The following is a 12489-nucleotide window of genomic DNA, read 5'->3' on the forward strand; positions in this document are numbered from 1 at the left end:
ATGCAGTTGACTAGTATTTTATTTAGGATTTTTGCGACAATGTTCATTAGGTATATTGGCCTGTAATTTTTTGATGAGTCTTTTTCTGGTTTTGGTATCAGGGTAATACTGGCCTTGTAGTATTGGTGTAGAAGTATTCCCTCCTCCTCTGGTTTTCGGAATAGTTTGAGTAGGATTGGTAGTAGTTCTTTAAATGTTTGATAAAATTCAGCAATGAAGCCATTAGCTTTCGGGCTTTTCTTCGTTGGGAGACTTTTTATTATGGCTTTGATCTGGTTAGTTGTTATTGGTCTGACAGGTTTTAGATTTCTTCATGGATCAATCTTGGTAGGTTGTATATGTCTAGGAATTGATCCATTTCTTCTAGGCTTTCCCATGTATTGGCATATAGTTGTTCATGGTGGCCTCTAATGATCCTTTGGATTTCTGTGATACCAGTTGTAATGTCTCCTTTTTCATCTCTGATTTTATTTATTTGGGTCGTCTCTCTTTTTTTCTTAGTGTGGCTAAAGGTTTGTTGACTTTATCTTTTTAAAGAATCAACTTTTTGCTTCATTGATCTTTTGTATTATTTCAATTTCATTAATTTCTTTTCTTCTAATTTTGGGTTTGGTTTGCTCTGCCTTTTCTGGTTAAGATGTATGGTTAGGTTTTTTATTTGAAGTTTTTCCTCTGTTTCGATGTAGGCATTTATTACTGTATAGTTTCTTAGTACTGCTTAACGCTGTATCCCGTACATTTGGTATGTTGTGCTTCCATTTTCATTTGTTTCAAGAATGTGTTCATTTCTTTCTTAACTTCTTCATTGACCTAGTGGTCATTCGAGAGCCTGTTGTATTAATATAATTTCCATGTGTTTGTATAGTTTCCAAAATTCCTCATTATTGGTTTTATTCCATTGTGGTCAGAGAAAATACTTGATATAATTTCAGTTTTTATTTATTTGTTTGAGACCAAGTCTTGCTCTTTGGCCCAGGCTGGAGTGCAGTGGAGCACTCTCAGCTCACCGCAACCTCTGCCTGCCAGGTTCAAGTGAATCTCCTGCCTCAGTCTCCTGAGTAGCTGGGACTACAGTAACACATCACCATGCCCAGCTAATTTTCGTATTTTTAGTAGAGATGGGGTTTCATCATGTTGGCCAGGCTGGTCTCGAACTCCTGACCTCTAGTGGTCCACTTGCCTTGGCCTCCCAAAGTGCTGGGATTACAGGCATGAGCCACTGCGCCTAGCCCTCTTTCTTTAGTTTCTAATAATACTTGCTTTATATATCTGGGTGCTCCAGTATTGGGTGCATATATATTTACAATTGTTATATCCTCCTCTTGAATTGATCCCTTTATCATTATATAATGAACTTCTTTGTCTGATATAAGTGTAGCTTCTTCTGCTCTTGTTTTGATTTCCATTTGCATGGAATATCTTTTTCCATACTTTTATTTTCAGTCTCTGCGTGTCTTTATAGATGAAGTGTGTATCACCAGTTTTTAAAACCCATTCAGCCACTCTGTGCCTTTTAATTGGAGAGTTTAGCCCATTTACACTCAAAGTTACTGATAAGAAGTTAACCTCTGCCATGTTGTTATTGTTTTCTGCTGGTTTTGCGGTCTTCCTACCTTCCTGTCTTCCTTTTAGTGAAGGTGATTTTCTCTGGTGGTATGTTTTAATTTCTTTTTATTTTTTGTGTATCTGTTGTATGTCTTTTGAGGTTACCGTGAGGTTTGCAATTATAATATATTTATTTTAAACTGATAACACTGATTGCCTAAACAAACTAACAAGGAAGGAGAAAACTAATAAAAATTCTACACTGTAACTTTATCCCCCCACTTTTGAAACTTTTCGTTGTTTCTATTGATAGTATACTGTCTATGTCTGGAAAGGTTGTGATTGTTAATATTTTTTATAGGTTCGTCTTTTAGTTTTTCTACTCAGAATATGATTAGTTTACATACCACAATTAGTGTTATAATATTCTGTTTTTCTGTGTATTTACTATTACCAGTGAGTTTTGTACCTTTAGGTCATTTCTTACTGCTCATTAAAATCCTTTATTGTAGGACAGGTCTGATGTTGATAAAATCCCTCAGCTTTTGTTTGAGGAAGTCTTTATTTCTCCTTCATGTTTGAAGTATTTTCATTGGATATACTATTCTAGGAAAAATGTTTTCCACAGAGAAGTCTACTCCCAGATGTGTTGGAGCTCTTTTGTGTGTTGTTTCTTTTCTCTTGATGCATTTAGGGTCCATTCGTGCTTCTTGTTATTGTTGTTGTTTAACAGAAATGGGGTCTTGCTATGTTTAACAGGCTGGTCTCCAACTCCTGGCCTCAAGTGATCCTCCCATCTCAACCTCCCAAGGTGCTGAGATTACAGATGTGAGCCACCGTGCCTGGTCTGTTGTTGTTTTTAATAGAGATGTCATTGTTCAGGCTGGTCTTGAACTCCAGGGTCAGGCAGTCCCCCCACCTTGACCTCCCAAAGTGCTGGGATTACAGGCATATGCCACCATGCCCAGCCAGGATCCATTCTTTACCCTTGACCTTTGGGAGTTTGTTTGGTAGGTAGTCTTGAGGTAGTCCTATTTGGGTCAAGTCTGCTTGGTGTTCTATAATCTTTTGTTGTTAAATATTGGTATTTAGGTGTGGGTAGTTCTCTTGTTATTGCTTTGTATAAACTTTCTACCCCTATCTCTTTATCTACTCCTCTTTAAGGCAGTGAACTCTTAGATTTGTCCTTTTGGGGCTATTTTCTAGATCTTGTAGGCATGTTTCATTCTTTTTCATTCTTTTTTCTTTTGTCTCAGCTGTGTATTTTCAAATAACCTGTCTCCAAGCTGACTAATTCTTCTGCTTGTTCTGGTCTTGTGTTAAGCTCTGAGGCCAGGTGAGGTGGCTCATGCCTATAATCCCAGCACTTTGGGAGGCTGAGGTAAGCAGATCATTTGAGACCAGTCTGGGCAACATGGTGAAACCTCGTCTCTACAGAAAATACAAAAATTAGCCAGGCTCATGATAGTGCATCCTGTAGTTCCAGCTGTTTGGGACACTGAGGTAGGAGGATCTTTTGAGCCTGGGATGCAGAGGTTGCAGTGAGCCAGTATTGCACCATTGCACTCCAGTCTGGGAGACAGAGCAAGACCCTATCTCAAAATAAAAAATAAAAATAAAAAAGAGGCTTGGATGCATTATTCAGTATGTCAGTTGCATTTTTCAGATCCAGGATTTCTGCTTGATTCTTTACAATTATTTCAGTCTGTTTGTTCACTTTATCTGAAAGGATTCTGAATTCCTTCTCTGTGTTATCTTGAATTTGTTAGAGTTTCCTCAAAACTGCTATTTTGAATTCTCTGAAGGTCACTTATCTCTGTCTCTCCAGGATCGGTCACTGGTGCTTTATTTCAGTTTGTTTAGTAAGGTCATGTTTTCTTGGATGGTCTTGATGCTTGTGAATATTTTTTGGTGTCTGGACATTGAAGAGTTAGGTATTTGTTATAGTCTTTACAGTCTGGGCTTGTTTGTACCTGTCATCCTTGGGAAGGCTTTCTAACTATTTGAAAGGACTTGGGTGTTGTGATCTTGGTCACTGCAGCTGTGTCTGCATTAGGGACGTTTCAAGCCCATAATGCTGTGGTTCTTACAGATTTGTAGAGGTACTGCCTTGGTGCTCTTGGGTAAGATCCAGGAGGATTCCCTGGATTACCAGGCAGAGACTCTTGTTCTCTTCTCTTACTTTCTCTCAAACAAATGGAGTCTCTATCTCTGTGCTGAGCTGCCTGGAGCTGGGGGAGGGGGTGACACAAGCACCATTGTGGCCACCATCCCTGGAACTTCACTGGTCAGACCTGAAGCCAGCATAGCAGTGGGTCTTTCCCAAGGCCCATGGTGACTATTGTGTGGTACTGCCTGTGGTCAATCAAGGCCCAAAGGTTCTACAATCAGCAGGTGGCGAATCTAGCAAGTTCCCTCTGGCCTTGGGTGGGTTCAGAGATGCCCTCTGGTGATCTGCCCACCTTGGCCTCCCAAATTGCTGGGATTACAGGTGTGAGCCACTGTGCCCGGCCTTCCTCTCCTTTACTCAAGCAGAAGGAGACTCTCCTCATAGCTACAACATCTGGGAAGGTGCTGGGTCACACCTGAAGGCAACACATTTCTGAATCTCACCCAAGACCCATAGTAAGTACTGCCTGGCTACCACTGCTGCTTATTCAGAGCCCAAAGGCTCTTGAGTCAGCAGGTGATGAACCCTGCCAGGACTTGGTCATACCCCTGAAGACAGTGGGTTCCCTTCCAGCCCAGGGTGTGTTTAGAAATCTTGTCTGGGAGCTGGGGACTGAAATTGGGGCCTTAGGGCTCTGTCTTATGCCTCATTCTACTGTGTCTGAGCTGGTAACCAAATTGTAAAACAAAGGCCTCTTTCGTCTCCCCTCTCCTCTCTTCTCAAGCAGAAGGAAAGACTCTCTCTTAAAGCTGTGAACTACACTGCCTGGGCTTGGGGGAGGAGTGACACAAGCACTCCCTTGGCTGCCCTAGCTGGTGTCTTACTATATCATATGCACCCGAAGTCCACTGGCTCTGAGCCCAGCACGGCACCAGGACTTGCCCAGGAATTGCAGTTCTTGGGGCCTAGATTGCCTTTCAAGTTTATTTCGGACCTCAGAGCACTGTAGCCCATGGTGTCAGGGCTGGCTGCCTAGGGCTGGTCTAAATGCTCCCTCCATGGGTGCTGGCTGAGTTCTGCCCCATGTTGCTTTCCACTGTGGCAGGGCAGCACTGAATTTCATTGCAAAAATTCCACAGTCACTGCTTTCTCCTTCCCTAAACACACAGATTCTCTCTCCACACCATGTGGTTGCTGCTGAGAGGATGGGGGAGAGGTGGTGTAGGCGATTCAAGACTATTTTTCCTATCCTCTTCAGTGACTCTTTCAGTGATTTGAAGTTAAAACCAGGTACTGTGATTGCTTCTGATTTTTGGTTCTTATGAAGGTGCTTTTTTATGTAGATAGTTGTTCAATTTGATATTCCTGTGAGGTGGTAATCACTGGAGGCTTCTATTTGGCCATCTTGCTCTGCTTCCTTCCCAATTATGAATGAATTTTGTCAGTAGAAAGTTGAGATGAGCCGGGCACAGTGGCTCATGCCTGTAATCCCAGCACTTTGGGAGGCTGATGTGGGCTAATCACCTGAGGTTGGGAGTTCAAGACCAGCCTGGCCAATGTGGTGAAACCCCGTCTCTACTAAAAATACAAAATTAGCTGGGCATGGTGGTGCATGCCTGTAATCCCAACTGCTTGAGAGGCTGAGGCAGGACAGTCCCTTGAACCCAAGAGGCGGAAGTTGTGGTGAACTGAGGTTGTGCCATTGCACTCCAGCCTGGGCAATAAGAGCGAAATTCCGTCTTAAAAAAAAAAAAAAAGTTGAGATGAAAGACCCTATATGGATTTCTAACAAACTCTCATCTTTTCCTTCTTACTCTTAAACCACAAATTAAGTTTTGTTTTGTTTTTTTTCTTGAGCTGAAATACAATTTAAGCTGGTCAAAGTAAAATACTGGATAAAATTGTTTCTTAAGCTGGATGTGGTGGCACACACCTTGTAGTTTCAGCCACTTGGGAAACTGAGGCAGGGAGATCACTTGAGCCCAGGAATTCAAGGTTGCAGTAAGCTGTGATCATCCCACTGCACTCCAGCCTCAGTGTCAGGGTGAGACCCCATCTCTAAAGAAAGAGAAAAAAATTTTTTTTTAAATATTAAAACACTGGCAGTAGGGGGTAATTGTGAATTTATTTTCATAAAGAGGATGACATTTTATATCTAACTTTATGCGTTACAACTTTTATGTTTTATTTGTTATAGAAATATCTATGATATTATCTAGCAGCATATAATTTAATAATACTGAGAATAGGGTTAACTTTGTTGGAATAAGGTGATTTTTAAAGCCTAGAATTTACTTTTAATGGCGTGAATTATTTTAATATTTATTGACTTTTCTTTCTTTGGGGATGTGAGCCAAATTGCATAACCCATCAGTCTAACAAATCTTCTCCCTTTTTAGGCTTACATCAAAATTTATCAAGGAGAGGAACTTCCACATCCAAAGTCCATGCTTCAGGTAGAGAGAGTGAGAGAGTGATGTGTGTTGTACATATACTTATTTATGAGGGAGAATAAAAGTTTTTGCTTTAGAGAGAAATGCTGAAAATGGGGGGTGCTTTTTTGCACGCAAATACATTTTGCTTAAGGCCGTATGTGTCATGGGTCCTCAGATTTCATACATTTTTTGTAACTGCACATTGTAGGCCTTCCATGTGTCTAGGCCACCAGAAGTAAGAGTCCACAATACCTTCTCTCCCGATGCTCAAAGTACAGGAAAATTTCTGTTTTATAAGATGACTTAATGTGGGCCTCTCTGAACTAAGCTGCTTCTATTCTGAGTCTTTGACAATGAATGTTGTTTGAAATAAGTCTTATTTTTATTTGGTGTTAATGATTTAGAGCTACTTCTAGTGAATATATATGTCTTTTTTTTTTTTTTCTCTTTCAAATGGTGTTCTTTTGGGACAGTGCCATTTTAACCCATTCATATTTTTAAAAATTTACTACGTTAGGCTATTTTTCCATTTTATAGTAGATTAAACAGTATTTTCTGATAAAAATTCATGCAATAAGTTCTGTGGGTTTGAAAATGTCTTGTAAAATACTGATCATGAGAGAGAGACCCATATGGGTAATTCTCGATTCCTAGCACCTGGAGATCCACACATTTTAGGGTTATATCTATTTATCTTTATCCATTTCCTGAGCATATGTGGTGTTTTCTACAGACACACTTTAACATCAACCTAAGTGAAACAAACTTAGGCAGGCAGTCCTATTGGAACCACTTACCATTGTATCCTTTATACCAGTGTACCCTTCCATAGGAAAGAAAAACTGGAAGTTACTTTATTTGGTTCATTTTCAGACTTGTTTATTGTACATAACTTACGTTAATCAGAATTTTTAGAGTCTTTTTTTTGCATAATAATGGCACTTTTTTTTTTAGGCAACAGCTGAAGCTAATAATCTTGCTGCAGTAGCAGGAGCAAGAGATACCTATTGTAAAAGTATGGAACAGGTTTGTACTTAAAATTTAAATTTGAAGCTAGAGTGAGAAGATTTTTAAATTTTTTTAAAAAGTACTTAAAAAAATATTTTAAAATAATTGAGCTAATTCATGCAGCTTTTGGTACATTATTCCCTAATTCCCCTTTATGGTCTTTGCTGGAAATAAACTATAAGAAAATAATTCACATTTTAGAGAGCAGAATTTGAGCAGTAAGTTGTTAGATAAACTCTACTGAAATATCTTCTGACAAATGTGTGATTCAGAGTGCTGTTATTAGTGACTTCTGATGTTAGTAGCATTAGTTTAAGGCCAGTAGCAGTTTCTGTACTTGCTTGCTCAAACATTAAAATATATTTTTGGGGCATTATGTTTTAACCACTCTCTTGCCAACAATTTTGTGTACTATTATGGTGTATGGATGGTCAAGTGAAGGCAGGTACAGAGCGCAGTGTAAAATTTTTCTGTCTTCAGTTTCAGTTAGTCATAATTGGAAAATTATTTTGCTTGAGAAGGTTCAACATATAAAAAATAACTAGATTATGATAACCTGTGAGGTATTGTGAGTTTAAAACTGAATCATGTAAGTGATTTGACTTTCTGAGACTAAAATCTATGAACAGGAACTTCTTTCAAGTGTTAATTATTTCTAGCATGTAATACTGTAATTCTCTCTGTCCAGGTATGTGGAGGGGACAAGCCTTACATTGCACCTTCAGATCTGGAGCGAAAACACTTGGATCTCAAGGAAGTGGCGATAAAACAATTTCGTTCTGTAAAAAAGATGGGTGGAGATGAGTTCTGCCGTCGTTATCAGGACCAGCTTGAAGCTGAAATTGAAGAAACCTATGCAAATTTTATAAAGCACAATGATGGCAAAAATATCTTCTATGCTGCTCGTACCCCAGCCACACTGTTTGCGGTCATGTTTGCTATGTATATAATCTCAGGACTGACTGGCTTCATTGGCCTAAACTCTATAGCCGTCTTGTGTAACCTTGTCATGGGGTTAGCACTGACATTTCTTTGTACTTGGGCATATGTTAAATACTCTGGGGAGTTCAGAGAAATTGGAACAATGATTGATCAGATTGCTGAAACACTATGGGAACAGGTTGGTATCTATCTTTTGGTTTTTCAGTGGCTAATCTTATTTTCCTGTGATTTTCCATCCTTTGCAGTATTTGTACTCCTACTTTTCCTTCATATGAGAAATGTCAAAAGAATGTCTTCTGTTTTCAGATGTAGAATCTTTATGAATTGAAGATTTTTTTCTTTAAAGTTACAATTTTAATGTACTTTGGTTAGCCTAAATCTGTACCGTCCTCTGGATAGCTTCTTAGTTGTAGGCCTGATTATACCAGATGGTGGGCAGGATCAGAGTCTGTAATGATTTTTTTTCTTTGAGTAAAGAAAATATAAACAACGAATGATTTGAAGGTAAGGAGAAGAAGTTTGGAAGTGGTGCTTTTGGAAAGGAAAATAAGTTTTTTCCTAATACTGGCAAGCAGCAATGCAGGAGAAATGCTGGATGGTAGACAGGTCTTCATTGCCTTCCATGAAGATAGTAGTGATTTCCTGATGTACTATGAGGAACAATCCTGTAGGGATTTCTTACCAAGGAAACTTTGACTTTTGTGTTACGGAAATATTAATTAGTAAAGCAAAGCGCCATGAGCAGAGAACCACGTTCCATCATAATCTTTTACCTCAAAGCAGAATTCAAAGCCAGGCTGTGAACTCTTGCCCAGCAAGTATCTACTAAGGAAAGCCATTTTGTGTATCTGCCTCCTGTGTGCTGGAATTACCTGTGGACAGAAAATTCCACTTACGGATGTTATTAAAATGATCCTTGTGAAATACTTGAACATCATGTCAAGGACCAGAATGAAAGCTACAGTAATTAATGATGACCTCTGTAATAGACATTTCAGATGTCATTTCTGGGCTCATGAAATACTGAGCTTATTTGAAGATCTAGGATATGCGAGTCGGTGTTTGTTTTGGCTATAAACTCGAAGACTGAAGAAGCAGACCATTTTTGTTTTGAAGAAAGTTGATTGGATATTGACTTTTCTTGTAATGATATTATTTTATAAAGTGATCCACTATATTAATTTGGATTTTGTATTTACTCTTTAGAGAAATGCTCTATTCAGATCCGATTGGGAAGTTTATATTTGGGTATTTATTCTATTTAAATTTTTATCTCAATCTCACTACTTGATGTTTCTTTGATATCTTCTAATAGAAGATGGATGCAAAACTAGCGCAACTTCACTTTTAAGAAAAAATTAGCTATTTTAAAATTTTGGATCATTATTTTCTGCAGTATAATTTTCAGTAATTATACAATATCTTCTTTTGAGAAATATCCATCTCTTAAACAGCATTGATTCTAGGATTTTAGAGGTACCATTATTACAAAACAATTAAATGGAAGAATCTAAAGTGTACAAAATCATTTTCAGTATAGTTGAGGTAAGGTGATCAACTAGTCAGATCTGTGCTGTGTCAACAAACCTTGTCTAAATTTCTTTGCATTTCTCTTTTCTTTTGCTTCAGAGGAGTCCCAGGAAGGTGAGAACCTACAGTCTCAAGTTCTTGTAGTCTTAAACTCTTTAGCTTCGAGGCACTCTGAGTCATTCTCCTAACAAATCACTTCATGTTTTAGGTGTTTTCCAAACTCTTTGAAGTTACTAGACGTCGAATGGTTCATCGTGCTCTTTCATCAGCACAGCGACAGAGACTGTCATCCAACAATAACAAGAAGAAAAATTAGACAGTATTTTTAACCTTTTTCTCTATCTGAAGTGTTCACACTTATACATGTAGGACAATAAGCAGGACCGTCTGGGCCGGTCTGCATAAATGCTGTATACACAATACCAGATTTGATGCTGCATATAGGGTATGGAATTGCACATCCATCTCATAGGAATTGTAAATGGTTTGAATAAGAGGAAAGTAATTTTTGTTGCATTATAAAATGTCTAGTAGCATCATAAGTTGTTTTGAGAGAAGCATCTTTTTATTTCCCATATTCCTGGTTATTTTCATCGTTGCTTTGAATTGAATTTTTATATCTATTTTTATATGTAACTCTTTTTTTACCTCATGTTTTTGTTTGTTTTGCACATTTCTCATACCACAGGTATTGAAGCCCCTGGGCGATCATTTGATGGAGGAAAACATAAGGCAGTCTGTAACAAACTCTATCAAAGCAGGCCTGACTGACCAGGTGTCTCATCATGCCAGGTTAAAGACAGACTGACAGTTCATCTCCTCACGGACTCCACTCTCTTTTTTTTCATGCTTGCTGTACAATGAGAACTCAAATAAAAATAAACCAAAGTTTACAATCAACTGTAGAAGTAGTTTAGTGTAACTGGCTTCACAGATGGCTGCCACAGAGTGTGAAAATTGTTTGTTAGTTTTAAGCATTCTTTTAATGGCTCCTAAGGCATGCAGATTTGCTGAGGAGCATTGGTTAATCATGCACCTTTGTGCCATGTTTAATTCTTTTATTTCTTTTTACTTAATCTAATGTTAGTGAATTTGTCTTATGTAAAAGGATATTTCAGGGAAATATTTTCAGAAATCTATTTAGAGTCTCTTTAACACAGTGTCCCATTGAAATTTTAATTTTTAGAGAATTTATGAATCACTGTTTCAAGAACCAGATTGGAATGACAATGAAGCCTTTATTGAGCCACTACATTAAAAGTGTATATTGCTTTACCGCCTTCAATACCAGTATTACATAAATGCATGTATCAGAAACTTCACAGAAATTACATGACAACTCTTGTAGCTAAGAAAGTAATTCTGAGGTGTACATTTGTCTTGCCTTTTTAAATTTATAAACCTGCCCTAAAAGGAGATGCACATCTGGGAAACTGAACTGTCTTTTGCAGTTTAGCCTTCATGTACATAAAATATGCCATTAATTTTATTGGGGAAGAAATTCCATCCAAAAATGTTGCCTACAGCTATGAGTTAAGAGTGTCTGTACAGTGTGTAGCTTTTATTTTCTAAAATCACAGATAGGGCATGTATATGAATTATAAATATATAAATACGATTTTGTATTAAAAGTTTTGTAGTTTATGGCAAAATCTGGTCCTGTGGTAGGCTAAATAAGTACAGTCCCTGTGAAAGGAATGTTTGTGGCTCATGTCAGTGTGTGAATGCATAGACAATTTGAAGTTTTTGATATATTTGTGATATTTATCTTGAGCACTGCAATCTCACCCCCCGCCCCAAGGGAATTCAATGGGAATGTTTATTGTGACTTTGTCCTCTGTTGCATTTTAAAGTTATTTCCTGTAATTTATTTTCAGTACATAATTAAAAATTTGTTGTATATAAAATGAAACTTGTGATTCTTTTTAAAGGAATTTTTTCAAGTATGTATTCCACTACATAAACCACCTTTGTTTATAGTGAAAAGAGCATGAGCAGGAAACACCCCAGTTAAGAGCTCTGAGGCATTGTACCTCAAAGCTAAGCTTGTAAAAAGTTACTTTTCTCTGTCTGTCTCTGTAAGGGAAATCCTATGATTAACCTAGTTGTAGATGGGGATTGTTAATTTCTTTCTCTTTTTGTAAATTTTTTTTTTTTGGTGGTATATGTAAGGCTAACATTTTTTCAGTACTTTTGTGGTCTTCTTTATGAACACCTATTAAAGTACCTAGTTTTGAGACGGAGTCTCTCTCTGTCAACCAGGCTGGAGTACAGTGGCGTGATCTCGGCTCACTGCAACCTCCACCTCCTGGGTTCAAGTGATTCTCCTGCTTCACCCTCCCGAGTAGCTGGGGCTACAGGTGTGTGCCACCACGCCCGGCTAATTTTTTGTGTTTTTAGTAGAGATAGGGTTTCACCGTTTTAGCCAGGATGATCTCAATCGCCTGACCTCGTGATCCACCTGCCTTGGCCTCCCAAAGTGTTGGGATTACAGGTGTGAGCCTCCACACCCGGCCCTTAGTTTGCTTTTTAAGTGAAGAAAATGCAGGTGTTGAGTTACATGCGTGAAAACTCTGAATTTACTTCGGTTGATACATCTTCCCTCCCACTCCCAGATTCTGTTTTTATATGGATTGTATTTGTTTCCATCTGTATTAAATTGCTAACTTACTCATCTGTTCTTAAAGAATCCACCTGAAAAGTGTCTTTATTCTGCCACCCTGTTTTATGAATGCCGTGGACTGTTTTTTATGAATGAAAAAATAATTTGTTGTATAATAGCAGATTTTCTGAAATTAAAGACTTAGCTTACCTTTAAAAAGTTAAAATCTAGACCATTGGCTTTCTTACATTTCTTACTGGAAAAGCGTGCTTTCCTCAAAGAAGACAATTCTCTGCAGGATTCCAAGAAAGCACTTT

At 38.1% G+C, this 12489-nt stretch overlaps 1 protein-coding gene across 7 annotated transcripts in view; it reads left to right on the forward strand.

Annotated features, from left to right (window-relative positions):
* Positions 1–11474, forward strand: part of ATL2 (atlastin GTPase 2) — a 79698-nt gene extending 68224 nt beyond the window's left edge. For 4 of the 7 annotated variants that reach the window (XM_033175993.1, XM_033175989.1, XM_033175994.1 and 1 more), the window contains 4 exons: positions 6055–6111; positions 7045–7116; positions 7787–8218; positions 10259–11474. In XM_033175993.1, the coding sequence (XP_033031884.1) occupies positions 6055–6111; positions 7045–7116; positions 7787–8218; positions 10259–10378 (681 nt within the window). In that variant the 3' untranslated portion in view covers positions 10379–11474. Of the gene's footprint in view, positions 1–6054; positions 6112–7044; positions 7117–7786; positions 8219–9669; positions 9685–9778 lie in introns of all 7 variants that reach the window. The other 3 variants (XM_033175988.1, XM_033175992.1, XM_033175990.1) reach the window with 1 other exon arrangement.
* The last annotated feature ends 1015 nt before the right edge of the window (positions 11475–12489 follow it).

The sequence above is a fragment of the Trachypithecus francoisi genome, unplaced genomic scaffold (assembly GCF_009764315.1).
Source record: "Trachypithecus francoisi isolate TF-2019V2 unplaced genomic scaffold, Tfra_2.0 Lachesis_group17, whole genome shotgun sequence".
In the NCBI taxonomy this organism is placed as follows: Eukaryota; Metazoa; Chordata; class Mammalia; order Primates; family Cercopithecidae; genus Trachypithecus; species Trachypithecus francoisi.